Source organism: Coregonus lavaretus, assembly GCF_964263955.1.
Source record: "Coregonus lavaretus genome assembly, chromosome: 28".
NCBI classification, from domain to species: Eukaryota; Metazoa; Chordata; class Actinopteri; order Salmoniformes; family Salmonidae; genus Coregonus; species Coregonus lavaretus.
In genome coordinates, this window is record NC_140015.1 from 2,755,522 (window position 1) to 2,774,405 (window position 18,884).

At 47.3% G+C, this 18,884-nt stretch overlaps 1 protein-coding gene across 2 annotated transcripts; it reads right to left on the minus strand.

Annotated features, from left to right (window-relative positions):
• Positions 1-478: 478 nt before the first annotated feature.
• On the minus strand, positions 479-13,623 carry LOC311104507 (uncharacterized protein). Of its 2 annotated transcripts, none has more exons than XM_084146364.1 (14): positions 13,397-13,623; positions 11,748-12,002; positions 11,034-11,129; positions 6,638-6,823; positions 6,409-6,495; positions 6,253-6,315; positions 5,853-5,885; positions 5,652-5,765; positions 5,304-5,442; positions 3,187-5,141; positions 2,254-2,988; positions 2,031-2,114; positions 1,692-1,799; positions 479-1,180 (listed from the first exon to the last, which is right to left on the minus strand). In XM_084146364.1, the coding sequence occupies exons 2-14, from the start codon at positions 11,993-11,995 to the stop codon at positions 1,126-1,128; spliced, it is 3,903 nt and encodes a 1,300-aa protein (XP_084002490.1). In that variant the 5' UTR covers positions 11,996-12,002; positions 13,397-13,623; the 3' UTR covers positions 479-1,125. The 2 variants fall into 2 exon arrangements, with proteins under 2 accessions (XP_084002490.1, XP_084002491.1); XM_084146365.1 differs by having other exon boundaries at positions 13,518-13,615.
• Between the last annotated feature and the right edge of the window lie 5,261 nt (positions 13,624-18,884).

The window sequence follows — 18,884 nt, forward strand, 5'->3', positions numbered from 1 at the left end:
CGCCAAGGGGTGGGACTAACACGTGCGCCAACGGATTGGCTGAGTAAAGTCTAAACCACACTCAGTCCTTTACTCTGATTGGCCAACAGAAGAGGTGGGAACTCTCTGTCAGAGTATTTGAGAAAGTACCTGTAAACAATGGTTTAGTTCTCTGAGTGCCCTGCGTGGTATCTCAGCGGACCCGTATATACGAACCTTCATACTTATCATACATACATTTTGCATATAATAAATTAAGCTTGGATTGAAGATCTCTTGATTCTTATTCCAATACCAGATTTGAATTACGCAATTTCTAACACCATAAAAAAGGATGGATGGAAACCTGGTTAGTGATTGCACTTGTTTTTACAAATTAATCAGTTGTGGACAGATGCACTTAACATAAAATGGTAACTGGCACGATATTTTAGTTATAGGTTGCAGAGATGACTTACAAATGATTGCATGGTTGAAAATCAATCACTGCCAACACAAATGAAGATACAACTTTTTATTATCATTCATTATTTTCACAAAGAGAGAAAAACCAAGAGTTGCAGTTTCTAATCAACATACATGGAAACAGCACGTAATCCATTCCGCGATAACCAAAATACAGATGGGTCATATCTACATGTAGAACAACGCGCAAATACAGAGGGGCAGAAAAAACGCAGTGAACGTTACTTTGTTGTTTATAGATAATTTAATAGGACTGTGTGCGTGTGCACACGCTGTGTGTTTTGAGTCTGGAACGCTTCGCTCTAGTCTGTATGGGTCTGCACAGATGTTACTGTGCTTAACTTTCCTGTAACAGACTCCTTCACCTACCATTTAGTTACATTTCTTCCTTACAGTACAGCATAAAACAATGTACAGAAACCCTTGACTAAAAGCAGACCTCGTGGTCTCTGTTGGGTTTCAAATTCTGCCTACCTTCTCTTCCTGTAACCCTATCCTCATGCCACAGAATCAACAACAAAGCTTAATTCACTCAGTCATTCACAAATCAAATGTCCTCAACCAACCCTCCCTTTAATATCCAAATGGTACAGTCCAGTTCAAACCAGCCCAGAAGTGTTTGGGAAAAACCAGAGGATCGAGGCGGGAGGGAAAGTGGCAGTTATTTCAAAGAGTGAAGGATCATTTTCTTCTCCTACTGCTTGGCGATCGGCTTGGGGACTGTCTGCTGCCACTCCTAGAAAAGAGAGCGGGCGAATAACCAATTAAATCGGTACAGATAACGCCACACTCATGATTGACATACAGTAGTTGCTAGAATAGTTTTACATTTTAGTCATTTAGCAGATGTTCTTATACAGAGCGACTGACAATTAGTGCGTTCATATTTTTTTAGTCATTTAGCAGACGCTCTTATCCAGAGCGACTTACATGAGCAATTAGGGTTAAGTGCCTTGCTCAAGGGCACATTAACAGATTTTTCACCTAGTCGGCTCACAGCGACCTTTCGGTTACTGGCACAACGCTCTTAACCACTAAGCTACCTGCCGCCCTACGGCTTAAGATGGCTAGGTGAGAATCACATCACAGTTGTAGCAAGTACATTTTCCCTCAATAAAACATTAACATGTACTTATTTCTCAAAACATGTACCTTCTGTTGGAGTCAATCATTTTAAAAGATGAGTTGATTTGTCCTATAGGAACACAAACATATTTTGCCTTCAAATTGCCTAGTTGGCTACTGACCTGCGGGTGGGTGGGGAATGTGCTGGTCGCCTCTGTCTGGGTGGAGAGTAGCTGAGGGAACGAGAGTCTCTCAGCGAATCAGCTGGCACTCTGTGAGGTCGTGCTGGGCTGGAAGAGACAATGTCAGAGGTGTCAAATGTCAAAGATCAACTGGTTCCTGTATGTTACAGAAATATTCCAGACTTTTGTAATAACATTACTTCCATTAGATGTACATCATAACGAGAAGCATTACAGTATACGAGTTCTGGGTCACGAATCAATGGAAATAATAGATCTGTAACAAATTGTTAACATTATGTCAGCATCAATTCTGGTGGTCCTAGTCTTTTTGGTTACCTCTTTTTCTTGTCTTCCTTCTCGCTTTCAGAAGAGGATGAGGAGGAGGAGGAAGAGCTATGGGCAGCCGCTATCCTGGCATCTCTGGGAGAGGGAGAGAGCAGGGGGACATTGTAAAGAGAGGAATCGCGTCAGCTCTATTTAGGGCATTTCTATCCGCAATGTTCAATATATGGTGATCCAAATGTAAAACACACGTCAATCATTTAACACTCGTTCTTACCCTTTTCCCTGCTCTGCCTCAGAGTCAGAACTGTCTGATGAAGACGAGGAGGAAGTTGACGAGGAGGAGGAGGAAGATGATGATGAAGAGCTGGGGCTACCCATCTTTCCTTTCTTGTTCTCTTTGGTTCCCTTCTCGCTCACACAGTTTTCAGTCCTGACTGGTCGGTCTGTGGGGTGGGCAGCGCCGCGCGAGGGGAGCACCGCAGGTGATTGGGTCCTCGAGGTGCCTTGTAGAGAGACTCTGGTCTCTGAATGGCTGAGGGCCTGGGGCGACCTGGAGCGGGGAGGGTCAGAGTGCCGTGTTTCTTTGGGGTGGGCCCTGATTTCTGATTGGCTGGGAAGGGGACTGGTCTCCTTGGAGGGGAGCGGTGGGGGGATGGAATGAGCCTTCCTTCCTCCGTCTCCTCCTTTCTCTCGCTCCTCTCTATCACTTCTTCCATCTTTCTCCGCCGTTGGTTTCATCCCCTTTTCTGTAGGCGTCTCCTTCCTCTCTCGGGCCGGAGAGGGGGACGAGGAAGAAGAACCGGAAGAGGACGAGGCAGAGCGACGGGGCGGGGGGACCTCTTTAAGAGGTTGGCGCTCTCGCCTCTCTTGCTCTTTTTCACGTTCCCGCTCTTTTCCCCTCGCTCTCTCCAGCTCTCTATTCTTCCCTCTCTCCTGGTCTCTCTGCCTTTCTCTGGATAGCGAGTGGCTGCTTCTCCTTTGTCGAATGGGAGAGTGGGATCGCCGGGACCTGAGGGACGAGAAAACAAATACACAAATTAAATAAACAATTCAGAATCTGGTTTGGCATTCTGAGGTGTTGCCAGATTTCAATTGAGTTATTATTGATTTATGTACACAGGAAGTTGCCCCACTGTGTGTGATGTTTGATTGATGTGTGTATCGTTGAGTTGCGTTTGATTTGGTGTGAATAGGTCCGGGTTCCTACCTGTAGAGGGGGCTGCGTCTTCTGGGGCTCCTCGACCTGCTCCTCCTGGCTCCTCTGTCTCTGGAGCGATCCCTCCCTCTATCCCTCGCTCTCTGCCTCTCTCGGCTGGGCTCTAGCTCCCGGCTGCGGCTCCGCCGTGGGGCATAGTGGCGAGTCGGGGAGCGGGACGGAGGGGAGGCTCTCCGGGTGCCAGCTTGTCGTCGGGGGCTGGGGGAGCGAGTGGGGGGGTCCTGGTACTGCCGTGGGGGGGTGCGGCGAGGGGGGGAGGGCCGCGGGACAACTGCTGCAGGGGCTTTCGGGGAGGGCGCCCCCCTCCTCTCCCGCTCTCTCTCCTGCTCAGAGGGGCTGTACCTCTCTGCCCTCCTGGCCTGGCTCTTCACCCCTCCCGCTCTCTCCTTCTCTCGCTCCCTCTCTCTTTCCACTTCAGTGGGGGAGTACCTCTCGCCTCCGCCTTGGGGGGCTCCTCTTCTGGGAGGAGAGGGTGGAGGGCTGGAGCTCTCTACCTCCGTGGGGCTGTACCTCTCCTGTCCCCTCCCTCGCTCCTTCTCTCTGTCTGTGGGGGGGTAGCGCTCAGCAGCAGGGGGCCGGTGGGAGGCAGCTGCTCTTTGGGGAGCAGGGGGCGGGTTTTCCCTTTCAGAGAGCATGAACCTGTCCCCATCTCCTCCTCCAGTTCTCTCGCGTTCCTTCTCTCTCCCTGTAGCTCTCTGTCCGTCACTCTCTGAAGCGCTCTCTCTGCCCCCATTAGCCAGATACCTCTGGAAGGCGGCGCCTACAGTGGGAGGGGAGATGAGAGAGGGGAGGGCTTTTTTCGCTGGGCCGCTCTTCGCCACGGCTCCCTTTTTCTTCTCTTCCTCGTCGTCGGAGGACGAGGAAGAAGAGGAGGAGGATGAGCCGGAGGAGGATGAGGAAGATGAGGAAGAGCTGTCGCTGTCACTCCCACTGCTACTGCTGCTCTCCTTCGCTTTCTCTTCCTCTCTTTCCTTTGCCCTCTCCAACTCCTTCTCTCGCTCCTTTTCCGGAAGGCTTCGGTCTCTGTTCTCCCGCCTGTTGTCCTCCTCAGTTTGTCTTTTTCTCTCCCTCTCTACTGCCCCCCTCTCTCTGTCCCTCCTCTCCCCCTCACACTCTCGCTCCGGGCGGAGGTCTTCAGACAAACAGATAGACGGATGTTGTTGAGTAGAAGACGACAGTCTGCCGGACCGCTCTCGCTCTCGCCCTCCATCTCGGACTCGCTCTTTTTCCCTTTCACTCTCCCGCTTCCTCCGCTCCTCTTGTTTCTCCCTCTCTTTGTTCAATTCCCTCTCTCTCTCTTTACCCCTCTCCTCCGGTTTCCTCTCTTTCTCCCTCCTTCCCTCGCGCTCCCTTTCTTTCTGTCGTCCGTTGGTGAGAGGCGATTGAGGGACAGGGGATGTGGAGTCACAGGATGAGTTTCTACCCCTCCCTCCATCTTTTTTCCGACTAGGGGGAGATCCTTCTTTCTCCTTCCCTCTCCCCCTCTCTCTGTCAGCTGGGGCTCGGGGGGACACATTTCTTTCCTTTCCTCGCTCCCCCTCTCCACTCCTTCCTCTCCTTGCCCCCTCTCTTTCTGGAGATGGAGACAAGGAGTCGCCGTGTCTTTCTGGTTTGTCCTTCTTTCCGCTCCTCTGTTTCCTGGTGTCTGGTTGTTTCGGGGGTGGCGAGGGGGATGAAGAGGAGTCGTGTCTGCTCCTCTGCAGCATTGTTCTCTCCTTTCCTCTCTCCTTCTCTCGCTCCCTCTCTCCACTTCTGGAGCGCCTGGCTTTCTCTCGTTCCGTTCGAGGAGGAGGAGAGGGGGACGAGGAGTCGCGTCTCTTTCTCGTAGGCTTCACTGTCTCACGCTCCTTCCCTCTTTCTTTCTCTTTGTCCTTCAGTCGCTCCTTCTCCCGTTCCCTGTCTGCCCTCGGTCGGCGTTCAGGGGAGCTGGGATACCTGGGAGATCTCTGAGAGGGAGAGGAGGAGAGGGAAAAAGGAGGTAAGGAGAGTGAGGTGAGAGGGAAAAGGAGAATGAACGAGAGTGCTGGAGGCTATTGATTATGCCCAATTGGCACAAAACAGGATAGAAGGTTTTTTTAATGGTAGAGGGAGATCACAGGTGGTCTTACCGCTCTGCCTCCTGGGCGCTGTGGACTCCCGTCCTCGCGACCACGCCCCCTCCTGTCAGGAGACAGCCCCTTTCTCCCCTCCTCTACTCTCTTGACTGGCTGGTTCTGCTGCCTCTCTTTCAGTGGGGCAGGGGATTGGCTGATCAAATGGAATGGAGATATTGCATGAGAGATGGAATAACAGCATGGGGTGCAACTCAAAACTCTGCCTTGACTTTTAAGTTACTGAATTGAATGACTAGAATTGAGTAACTACGCGAGTAGGGTTGGATTTGTGAAAAACCTGGGAATTTAGGGTAAGTTACAACCCCAAATTGAAAGTCATGACCTCTGGTGACCCGGAAGTACCTGTGAGCAGAGCTGGAGGACGCACTCCTGTGGCGCCGTGTCTTACTCTGGGGCGGAGTCTCATTTTCACTTCTCTTGCGTTTCTTCTTGGATGCCTGCTTCTCATCTGAGGAGCTGAGAGGAGGAACAAACAAAGTATTTCAGTAAACACACACACACACACACACACACACAAAATGAACCACGTTCTGTAGGACCCACCTCTCTTTGTCATCCTTTTCTTCTGACCCATCCCTAGAACAGAGAACACAAAGTCTTCGTCAATTAAGCTGAAAAGGGTAAAGGCTCGCAAAAACCACACCGAACGTGAATCTAGCGTTTGTCTGTCGATCGTTCAGCACGCTTTGTTTTAGGGAACGCCCGCTGTAGATGTCATTTTTCACATGATTCTACATGTAAAATCGGTGCGCAAATTACGTTCACAGGTGCTAAGTACTCTGGGCCAGCAACCACTACTGCTGTATCTGAGCCCCAAGGAGTCCTCGCTAGCACAGGTGATCCACTACAAGTTAGATGTTCTGAAATAACAATATCAATGTTATGACACTACGCTGGACATGAAGTCCATTAACTGACTGCAAAATGAAAAACAAATGGAAACCTTTTCTTTTTCTTCTTCTTAGTTTTCTTCACCCGTCTAGGAGAGGGGGAGGGGCTCTCTGAGCTGAAGAGAGGAGAGTAAAGTGATCTGTCAATCAAATAAGCTATGCATTCTTTTTACGCACGCACAACAAAATAGGACTCCCTCTTCTCTCACCTGTCTCTGTTCTTGTTTTTCTTCCTTTTCTTCTTGCGGCTCTGTTTTCGGGCCGGGGAGTCCGAGTCCTCGGACTCTTCTACCAGCCTGAGAGAGAGACGGAGAGGAAGAGCGAGAAAGAACGAGATGGTAAGTAACAGAGGGGATAAACAAAGGAAAACCAGAGTTACACGAGTAAGGAGACACACACCTCTCCTACCCCACCTTCTCTTTCTCCCCCCCGACTCACCCGTATTTCTGCTGCTGTTGCTTCTCCCTCTCCAGCCTCTCCTGCTCCCTCTTCTCCTTCTCTCGCTCCTTGCGCTCCGGGTGGAAGGAGGAGCCGTCTACGTAGTCCGTGGCGATGCCGAACGCCGCCCTTAGCCGGTCGTTCTTCTGCTGATTGGCTGCAGCCAGGGCGTGAGTCTCTGTCGCCCTGAGAGAGAGAGAGGGGGGGGGGGGGGGCATTGTTCAATAGGTCCTATTATTGTCACGATGGGTTACTCCTCAAAGAGTGGAACAGTGGTGTTTCACCACCTTGTTCAATAGCCAGAAACTGTGGGAAGAGCCACGTCATCACGCAACACACATCAGAGCACGCAACAGAACAGTGTACTGCCTACACTTATTTGAATGAAATAGTTTCCATTAAATCTTTTTTATTTTATTTATCAAAGCTGAAGTTTGTATTGCTATTGATTCCGAGACGTGGTCAGCCTTCACGGCTGGGACCGCAAGTTTGTGTCACGGATTCCAGTTAGCTGCTAGCCATCATGAAAACGGAGCAGGCGAACGTTAGCAGTGTTTTCATCCACGGCACAAATGCTTCAGGTTGAGAGGATTTCAACACAATCACAAGATGAAGATAAGGTGAAACTGGATAATGGACAGGGATTTGTCTGCCCTATAATGTACCACCATTAAGCATATTAGGGATGAGATCCTCTGGCTGTTAGCTCGGCTGCGAGAAAAGGAAAACCTGCTTTGTAAGTACACCAACCTTGCTGTAACCCAGGCAAACCAAATCTCTGTTTTAAATGCCTCCTATAGCAAAGCTGTTGATGAGTCGGGCGGCGTTGATCTGTCCAAATCCAATGGACAGATGTTAAGCTCAACTCCGCAGCCCATGGGAGACTGGACACAGGCGTAGGAGATCGGGGAGGCAATCTGGCCACCCATCTACCCGAGAAGATCCGAACCAGCTATCAAACAGCTTTGCCCCGCTTGAGACAGACCTAGCAGCCCCGGGAGTCCGCACGGATCCTGGGTGTATACCAACAGCCCTCCTCCACAGCAATCACAGTTCAGCAGGTCGTTTCCCCATCGGATTCCATCACTACCACAATCATTGTGGGCAGCTTGATGGTGAGAGATTTTGGCCTGCCTAAGGTCCACTGTCACCGAGGAGCCAGTGTCCATGACGTCAACGCTCTCCTGCCCACGGTTCTGGACAAATACTCAAATATTGACACCGTCACTCACGTAGGTTTTAACAACCTTCGTTCTAGGCGATCTGAGGGAGACCCTCGCTAGCACAATAATTATCTCTGGCCCCCTCCCGTACTAACGAAGGGGTTCGGAACGTTTCAGCCGACTCTGCCCTATACGAGTAACTGAAGAAACTTTCCAACGACAGGAATATCTCTTTTTGTGACTACTTTGATTTACTGTGAGCGCAACCAGCACTTTTTAAAAAGAGACTGGATTCACCCTAACCGCAGGGGTTCCTATTTCCAGCAACATCGCACACTGTTTTAGAGACTGACAGGCAGGGTCTGGTAGGGCTCCAGTTCTCCCTGTCAGAATAAGCAACAGAGGACTTGGAAAGCATATCAACTCCTATAGAAATGGCACCTTAGTTATTGTGAGTAACCTAATTTATGTTCCTTTAACTCCGCCTTCTAGTGAGTTTATACAAACTGTCATCTACTACCATTCTGATAGATTGGAGACTGTCAGAAAACGTGGTTGTAACGTTAATAATTTGGTTATTCCATTGGTTACCTCTAGGCAGATGCCCCAGGGAAAGAGTGGCCCACACTCATTGAATATGGCACTCTTAAATGTTAGAGCAATCACTAGTAAAACCTTTCTTGTGAATGACCTCATTGAAACATGGCTGTCTTCAGACTGTAGTGCCGCTCTTATTGAAGCCTCCCCCCCGGACTACAGCTTTTCATACTCTATCAGAAATGGGAAAAAGGGTGGGGGGACAGCCTCTATTTTTACTAATGCTCTCAGCTGTAAGGACATTTCATTTGGTGACTATGGGTCTTTTGAGCATCATGCTTTACTGTTTAAAATGTCAGCCACCAGTGCTGGCCATAACCCTGTATAGGACACCAAAGCACTGCCCCACTTTCTTTACTGAGTTCTATATTGTCCTTGAGAACTATGATAAAATCAATGTGTTGGGTGATTTTAATATTCATGTTGACAAAGAGACTGACTCCAAGGCCATTGAATTTCTGAATCTTTTGAGCTCTATGGACTTCATCCAACATATTACTGGGCCCACCCATAACCGCAGCCATACTCTGGACCTGATTATTACCAAGGAGCTTTCTATTGATATATCCTAAATTGTTGATGTTGCTTTATCTGATCAACACTGTGTATTTTTTACTACCTTGTTCCCCATAGTACAGGGTAATACTAAAGACATTAAGAAACGCTATCTTACCTCTGAAGTACCTACAGATTTTATTGAGTGTATGAACAATACTCCATCACCTATTCTGCCTTCCTCTTGTGATGATTTAGTTGATAACTTTAATAGCAAATTAAGGACAACCATTGATGCCATAGCTCCAGGAAAGTTGTAAAAGGCCACATCCAAACAGACAGACCCTTGGATGAGTGAGGAAACTAATAAATTAAAGAGAAATTGCAAAAAGGCAGAGCGGAAGTGGAGAAAGTCAAAGTTGCAGGTCCATTATGATATTCTGAGAGAGCAACTTGGCATATATAACAAGGCATTAGAGATGCCAGACAGGCTCATTTTTCTAAATCACTAATAATCCGAATAATTTGAGACTGCTGTTCTCAACCACTGATGGCCTGATAAATCATACCCCGCAAACCTATGTGAACTTTCCTCCACATCGAAATGTGATGAGTTTGTGCCATATTTCAGAGATAACAAACATTAGGCTGGGTATCAGTCAAGCAAGACCTGATGAGAAGTTTGATGATATGTGCCCTAGCCTACCACGCAAAGGCACTATGGATTTACTTTCCCTGGTTGACACAGACATGCTCAGGAAAGTGGTATCAGAGCCTTCTACCTGCCTTCTCAATCCTATCCCCACCACCTTCTTCAAAACAGTTTTTAATTGCATATCTGAAGAAGTGCAAGCTATTGTTAATCACTCCCTGTTCACAGGCACTTTCCCCACTGCACTAAAAGCTACTATGGTGAAACCCCTTCTGAAGAAAAGTAATTTAGATTCTTCAGCTCTTAGCTATTTTTGGCCAATCTCCAACCTTCCATTTTTAAACACAATTCTGGAGAAATTGGTTTTCAACTGTATTTTTGAAAGATTTCAATCTGGTTTTCGGGCCCAGCACAGAAATAGCATTAGTTAAAGTGGTAAATGATCTTAGAGCCAACACAGATGCCAAACAGCTCTCTGTCCTTGTACTCTTGGATTTAAGTGCTGCATTCGACAATGTTGACCATGATGTCCTTCTGGTTTAGGACCTATTTAACCGGTCTAGAGTTTTTGGTCACCCTTGGTGAACATAACTCAGAAAATACAGATTGCATGGCGTTCCACAAGGCTAGATTTTGGGTCCGGTACTGTTCAGTTTATACATGTTACCCCTTGGTAGCGTCATCAGAAAGCACAGCATTGATTTTCACTGCTACGCAGACGATACACAACTTTACATTTCTGTGTCAGAGGATTTCAGCTCCACGGATAAATTATTAGACTGTATTAGTCATTGGTCAACTGCAAAACATACAGAATGCTGCAGCACGGGTACTGACCAAGACAAGACAGAACACACATTACACTGGTGTTAAGGTCTCTGCACTGGTTTCCTGTGAGTTTTAGAATTAATTTTAAGATTCTTCTATTGGTTTTTAAATCAATCCACGATTGTGCACCCCAACACATGTCAGACATGCTTTTAAGTTATGTACCCAGTAGGTCACTCAGGTCCTCTGGTACTGGCCTTTAAACTATCCCAAAGCCTAGGAGCAAGAGGCATCCTTTAATTACTATGCCCCCAGCCTCTGGAATAGCCTGCCAGAGAACCTGAGGGGGGCCTAAACTGTGGACATTTTTTAAAGAGATCTTAAAAACACACCTTTTTAGCTTTGCTTTTCCTTAAGAGTGCTTTTTAGTCGTTCAGTTTTATTGTTATTCTTTCGTTTTTTTTATCCTCATGTTTTTTGTTGAGTAAATATTTCATTGTTTTTATTAGTTTTTTCATGTAAAGCACGTTGCATTCCATGTCTGAAATGTGCTGTATAAATAAAGCTTCATTTGATGTAAAAGGTTTGTGCAGCCATGCTGGTCTGTAGTAGTTTGTAGTGGTCTGTAGTAGAAATGTCACTAGTCTGTAGTGATCACTAGATCTGGGGTGGTTTCACTAGTTTCATGACTCTATAGTGATCTGTGGTGGTGTGTACTTACGATGGTCTCTCGGTGGGGGCTGTAGGCGGCTCCTGCTTCTCCTGCAGCATCATGCGGAAGCTGTTCACCTTCTCTTCAATCTCATCAGCTGAGTACCTGTTAGTTAGATCAACAGTTAAGACACCTAACTCTCTCCTTCTGCACCCCATGTTCCTCTCTCCAAATCCCTCAGTCCCTCCCATCCCATCCCTCTCGGAGAGGATTCGATTAAGATGGCCCGGCTGCCTGGAGTTTGCACCGGGTGAAAAGTGATTGCATTTGTTTTGGAGCCGGGTGCCCTGCTGGGGCCGACACCGAAATTGCCAAAAAAATTAAAAGTTGGTTAAACATGTGGAGTAATGAGTAGGATTTTGTGTTCACATACGAAAGTGATTGCTTTTGATAAAAATGCTTCATCTGCCTTCCTAATGGAAACTAGTTTGAAAATGTAAACGTATATATTTTATGGAAAAGCGATGTTGTATGTTTCTAAACAACGCAACATGCTGCATTGTTGACAATATGACAGAGGGGTGCAGATTACTGATTTGAACAGGGCACGCCTTCCTCACCGGCTTCATCCGGTCACGTGACGGGCCATAGCCCAGTGCAATCCGGGCCAGCTCAATCAAATCCCCTCTCTTACCCCCTACTCTCTCCACCCCTCTCTCTTACCCATCCCTCCTCCCCCTCTTTTTCACCTGCTCCTTTCACCCATCCATCCCTCTCTCTTACCCCTGCTCCTCCATCATGTCCTGCAGCTCTGCACATTTGACCTCCAGCTGCCTCTTCCTCTGGTGCTCCAGGATCTCTGCATTGGGCTGACGGTTCAGCTGGCTCTCCAGCCTCTCACGGTCCTTCTCGTCCCGCTCACCGCCACGCTCGTCCCGCGGACGCTTGGCCCGCACACTCGACAGGTTGCGCTGCACATAGCCGTTGGTGCCGCTGCCTCGCGGTGTGGTCAGGCCGATGCCGTTGTACATGGCTCCTCTGTGGAGACAGACAGGGGGGGAAAAGGACAAAGGTCAGATAAGTGTGAGTATTACAGTGATTGGGACTGAAATGGTAGAGGGTAGGCCTATTTGTCAGTCCCAAACAGACCAGAATTGACATAGCCTACAACCAGGTCACAAAAGTCAACCACATTGGGCTGGCAGACCTCGGTTGGGGTCAATTCCATCTCAATTCAGGAAGTAAACTTTAATTGCGATTTCCACTGAACTGACCACAACCCTGTTGTAAAAATGTTTGGCCATAGTATCTTAAGCCATCCACTCTGCACTATGGAGTTAGGCATGTCAATAAATACTAAATGGTTATGTACAATGCACAAATAGTTAATTATAACAACCCTCCCCATACACCACATTGATGTTCAACTCAGTTTATCAGTCCAAAAACTCCAAAGACCTAGTTGGCAAGGTTGGGTCAATAATGTTTTTATTCAGGAAGTAAACGAGAATTCCAATTATATCTTACATGCTTATCTACGATAAACATTTGGAATTCAGTTTACTTCCTGAATAAAACAGATAGCTAGCTAGCTACAACAGTTAGCTTGGTAGAGCAGAATAGATACCGATAGCTAGCTTTTGAACCCACTACTATCTAGGTAACCAACTAGCTAGCTACTATTCCAGGCCACAACGCTACGCAGCAGGAAAGAGACGAACAAGCCTAGCTAGCTAGTAGTATGACATTGGTCAGACGCTGAGACTGCTAAAGAAGCTAACTAGTTACGCACTAAACTAGTAGGGACAAATGACCGGCTAGTTCAGTTGGTAGAGCATGGCGCTTGCAACGCCAGGGTTGTGGGTTCGATTCCCACGGGGGGCCAGTATGAAGAAAAAAAAAGTATGTACTCACTAACTGTAAGTCGCTCTGGATCAGAGCGTCTGCTAAATGACTAAAATGTAGTTCGGTCTACAATGAACCGTGCATAGCTAGCTAGCGAAATAACTAACGTTAGCGAACATTACGTCGAAATGAACTGCTCCTTAACTAGCTAGTTACTGCACTTATAAAGATAACGTTTTGACGCGAAGAATACTTTTATGCCCGCCATTTCCCTCAGTGGCCAGAAAAATGATCGAACCCGAGACTTGGAACGAGCCCCCTGCCCTTACGGGCCAAACTTTGGCCCAAAAGCGGCCTTCGATCTAGGCTAGCAACTAGCTAGCTACCGTGCGCTACACCCTTGTGGAATGCATCAAAACAACATAGGTAGCTAACGTTATTTGGACAGCAGTCAGGTCATTGTATTTTTTTGTCAGCTAACGTTAGCTAGATATCGAACTCGAAATATTTCAACCCCGCATGGTCGCTAGTACAATGTTTCACATCTAGCAAGCCAATTTAGCATGCCAACGTTTAGCTAACGTTACCTATGAGTTCCCCGCGAACGGAGACAATGAAGGGAAGCAAATACACTGGCAAAAGCCTAAATAAAACGACAATCGAAACAAAAGAAAATCTCATTCAAGTTCTTCTTCGTAAAACAAACACCTAATGCGTGCGGATATCGTCACTGGTTGAACATCGGGGGAAAACCACGCGTGATGATGGCGACTCCAGACTCCGCGTTTACACTACATTTCCCATGTTTCCCATTAACACTTTTCTTCTTCTTCTTCTTCTTCAAAGTTTTATGGCAGACTAAACCTATTGGTGTATACACTTTTCACCTTGTTGTAAGTCGCTCTGGATAAGAGCGTCTGCTAAATGACTAAAATGCCAAATGTAAAATGTTGACTTGATGCCACAAGTAACAACAACCCTTAGTATGAGTTTATCTGCTGTATGAGTAGCCTAATGTGAAGACATTGTCCATGCCATGAATGACCCCTCCCCCCCTCTTAACTTCAGGTTATTTTACTTAGTTACAGTTCATAGAAGGAAATCAGTCAATTGAAATAAATGATTTAGGCCCTCTCTATGGATTTCACATGACTGTAGGCCCACCCAGTTGGGAGCCAGGTCTACCCACTTGGGAACCAGGCCCAGCCAATCAGAATTATTATTTTTCCCACAAAAGGCCATTATTACAGACAGAAATACTCCTCAGCACCCCTCCTCAGACGATCCCACAGGTGAAGAAGCCGGATGTGGAGGTCCTGGGCTGGCGTGGTTACACGTGGTCTGGGGTTGTGAGGCCGGTTGGATGAACTGCCAAATTCTCTAAACCAATATTGGGCGAGAAATGAACATTCAATTCTCTGGCAACCGCTCTGTTGGACATTCCTGCAGTCAGCATGCCAAGTGCACGCTCCCTCAAAACTTGAGACATCTGTGGCATTGTGTTGTGCCACATTTTAGAGTGGCCTTTTATTGTCCTCAGCACAAAGTGCACCTGTGTAATGATCATGCTGTTTAGTCAGCTTCTTGATATGCTACAACTGTCAGGTGGATGGATTGGGACCAACACTTTACATGTTGCATTTATATTTTTGTTCTGTATGGTTCATTTAAAGGCACAATCTGTAATTTCAGCATTCTTGCCACCTTGTTTGCAATAAGGTAAATGATGGGGCTGGGGAAATTAAACCTATACTGTCAAATTCATAAGTAGACAACTATTTGATTATCCATATAATAACTAATTGACTCAGAATTCACAGTATTATGCCTTTAAAAAAATTCTGCCAATGTTTATATGATCCCAATATGATTCAAACAGTCAAACAGCCATTTATACATCAAGGTGATTAGCCAGCACCAGTGAGGGGTTGGTGTAGGGGTGTGCCGATGTGGGTGGGCATCTAGTTTAATAAATCCATTGACTATACACCATCACAAAGAAACCCATTATACATTTGATTAGACAGAAAGAAACATTATGAAACTGAGAAAATGTATTTCAAAATAATTTAATAGTAATTTTGAGTTTAATTATGTTACTGGTCTGTGCAGCCTATAGGCTACATGGCTGTGCCATGCAAATGCAATCAATAGTTTGTTATTTTGTTAATTTAATAGACAAGACACACTTACATTCCCCTGCCCTGATAACAGTCAACACACATATATTTTATAGTAAGAATATAATGGAATATAACATAATAAAATATACATCATATTTTTTCCCAAACAACTTTAGTGTCGCGGGACAAAAGTTATATTTTGAAACAGAGTCCATGCACTTATTTTTGAGAGTTTGTAGGTGCTTGTATATGCTTTAGAAACCTTAGAATGTCTTTCCGAAAAGGACGCATTATACTGGGCGGGGCATTATACGTTCCTCCATTTATTTCATTCATTACATTTCAACGGAACGATTTGATTAGTGTAAAGTTAGCTAGCTACATAGTTGTCTTGGTATCAAAGACAAAGGTGTAGTATAGAGAAACTATGGAGGTTAGCTAGCCAGCTACATTTTCAAACAGTCAACACCACAGCCACTGCTAGCTAGCCAACATTACCAGCTAGCAGTACTGTATCATTTTAGTCAATGAGAATTTTGCAACGTAAGCTTCACTTTCTGAACATTCGAGATGTGTAGTCCACTTGTGTAGCTAGCATGACTGACTTTGAGCTAGCTAGCCAACGTTTAATTACTTCTGCATTATGAAAGGAACTAGACACAGACATGTGGTCCTCTGTAGCTCAGCTGGTAGAGCACGGCGCTTGTAACGCCAAGGTAGTGGGTTCGATCCCCGGGACCACCCATACACAAAAATGTATGCACGCATGACTGTAAGTCGCTTTGGATAAAAGCGTCTGCTAAATGGCATATTATTATTATGAATGATCCATTGGTAGTTTGTTGTAACCAAGTATTGGTGCTAAACCGTGTGTTATTGGATGCTAGCATGCTAGTTAGCTATGGCGTCATAGGATACGGTGCCCTGGGCGGTTTTCACAGAAGAATACTGTACCAAGTTAGCTGAATAAACTAAGTTAGTCTATTCCTGGAAACATTGAACTACTGTAGATTACAGCAATTATAATTTCTAAAGTGGAAGTTGGAAGAGTTGTATTTGAGTGTTTCAGTGAAAGGTTAGTGAGGGAGGCCTCGTTTCCCCAGATGTTTAGTTAATTTCATTCTGATCTCCTTTGCATTAGTGTAGCCTTTTCTGTAGCCTGTCAACTATGTGTCTGTCTATCCCTGTTCTCTCCTCTCCGCACAGGCCATACAAACACCTCACACCGTGTGGCTGCTGCCTCTCTAACCTGGTGGTCCCTGCACGCACGACCCACGTGGAGTTCCAGGTCTCCGGCAGCCTCTGGAACTGCCGTTCTGCGGCCAACAAGGCAGAGTTCATCTCAGCCTATGCTACCCTCCAGTCCCTCGATTTCTTGGTGCTGACAGAAACATGGATTACCACAGAAAACACTGCTACTCCTACTGCTCTCTCCTCGTCTGACCATGTGTTCTCGCATACCCGAGAGCATCTGGTCAGCGGGGCGGTGGCACAGGAATCCTCATCTCTCCCAAGTGGACATTCTCTCTTTCTCCCCTGACCCATCTGTCTATCTCCTCATTTGAATTCCATGCTGTCACAGTCACTAGCCCATTCAAGCTTAACATCCTTATCATTTATCGCCCTCCAGGTTCCCTTGGAGAGTTCATCAATAAGCTTGACGTCTTGATAAGTTCCTTTCCTGAGGATGGCTCACCCCTCACAGTTCTGGGTGACTTTAACCTCCCTACGTCTACCTTTGACTCATTTCTCTCTGCCTCCTTCTTTCCACTCCTCTCCTCTTTTGACCTCACCCTCTCACCGTCTCCCCCTACTCACAAGGCAGGCAATACGCTTGACCTCATCTTTACTAGATGTTCTTCTACTAATCTCACTGCAACTCCCCTCCAAGTCTCCGACCACTACTTTGTATCCTTTTCTCTCTCGCTCTCCTCCAACACTACTCACTCTGCCCCTACTCAGATGGTTATGCGCCGTCGCGACCTTCGCTCTCTCTCTCTCCCGCTACTCTCTCCTCTTCCATCCTATCATCTCTTCCCTCTGCTCAATCCTTCTCCCTCCAATCTCCTGATTCTGCCTCCTCAACCCTCCTCTCCTCCCTTTCTGCATCTTTTGACTCTCTATGTCCCTTATCCTCCCGGCCGGCTCGGTCCTCCACTCCTGCTCCGTGGCTTGACGACTCATTGCGAGCTCACAGAACAGGGCTCCGGGCAGCCGAGCGGAAATGGAGGAAAACTAGACTCCCTGCCGACCTGTCATCTTTTCACTCCCTCCTCTCTACATTTTCTTCCTCTGTTTCTGCTGCTAAAGCCACTTTCTATCACTCTAAATTTCAAGCCTCTGCCTCTAACCCTAGGAAGCTCTTTGCCACTTTCTCCTCCCTGCTGAATCCTCCTCCTCCTCCCCCTCCCTCCTCCCTCTCTGTGGATGACTTCGTCAATCATTTATTAAGTCAAATGACACCGCTGGTCCTGCTCACACTGCCCTACCCTATGCTTTCACTTCTTTCTCTCCTCTCTCTCCAGATGAAATCTTGCGACTTGTGACGGCCGGCCGCCCAACAACCTGCCCGCTTGACCCTATCCCCTCCTCTCTTCTCCAGACCATTTCCGGAGACCTTCTCCCTTACCTCACCTCACTCTTCAACTCATCCTTGACCACTGGCTATGTCCCTTCCGTCTTCAAGAGAGCGAGAGTTGCACCCCTTCTCAAAAAACCTACACTCGATCCCTCCGATGTCAACAACTACAGACCAGTATCCCTTCTTTCTTTTCTCTCCAAAACTCTTGAGCGTGCCGTCTTTAGCCAACTCTCTTGTTATCTCTCTCAGAATGACCTTCTTGATCCAAATCAGTCAGGTTTCAAGACTGGTCATTCAACTGAGACTGCTCTTCTCTGTGTCACGGAGGCTCTCCGCACTGCTAAAGCTAACTCTCTCTCCTCTGCTCTCAACCTTCTAGACCTATCTGCTGCCTTTGATACTGTGAACCATCAGATCCTCCTCTCCACCCTCTCCGAGTTGGGCATCTCCGGTGCGGCTCACTCTTGGATTGCGTCCTACCTCACAGGTCGCTCCTACCAGGTGGCGTGGCGAGAATCTGTCTCCGCACCACGTGCTCTCACCACTGGTGTCCCCCAGGGCTCAGTTCTAGGCCCTCTCCTATTCTCTCTATACACCAAGTCACTTGGCTCTGTCATATCCTCACATGGTCTCTCCTATCATTGCTACGCAGATGACACACAATTCATCTTCTCCTTTACCTTCTGATAACCAGGTGGTGAATAGCATCTCTGCATGTCTGGCAGACATATCAGTGTGGATGACAGATCACCACCTCAAGCTGAACCTCGGCAAGACGGAGCTGCTCTTCCTCCCGGGGAAGGACTGCCCGCTCCATGATCTCACCATCACGGTTGACAACTCCGTTGTGTCCTCCTCCCAGAGTACAAAGAACCTTGGCGTGACCCTGGACAACACCCTGTCGTTCTCCGCTAACATCAAAGCGGTGACCCGATCCTGTAGGTTCATGCTCTACAACATTCGCAGAGTGCGACCCTACCTTACACAGGAAGCGGCACAGGTCCTAATCCAGGCACTTGTCATCTCCCGTCTGGATTACTGCAACTCGCTGTTGGCTGGGCTCCCTGCCTGTGCCGTTAAACCCCTACAACTCATCTAGAACGCTGCAGCCCGTATGGTGTTCAACCTTCCCAAGTTCTCTCACGTCACCCCGCTCCTCCGCACACTCCACTGGCTTCCAGTTGAAGCCTGCATCTGCTACAAGACCATGGTGCTTGCCTACGGAGCTGTGAGGGGAACGGCACCTCCATACCTTCAGGCTCTGATCAGTCCCTACACCCAAATGAGGGCATTGCGTTCATCCACCTCTGGCCTGCTGGCCCCCCTACCTCTGCGGAAGCACAGTTCCCGCTCTGGCACCCCAATGGTGGA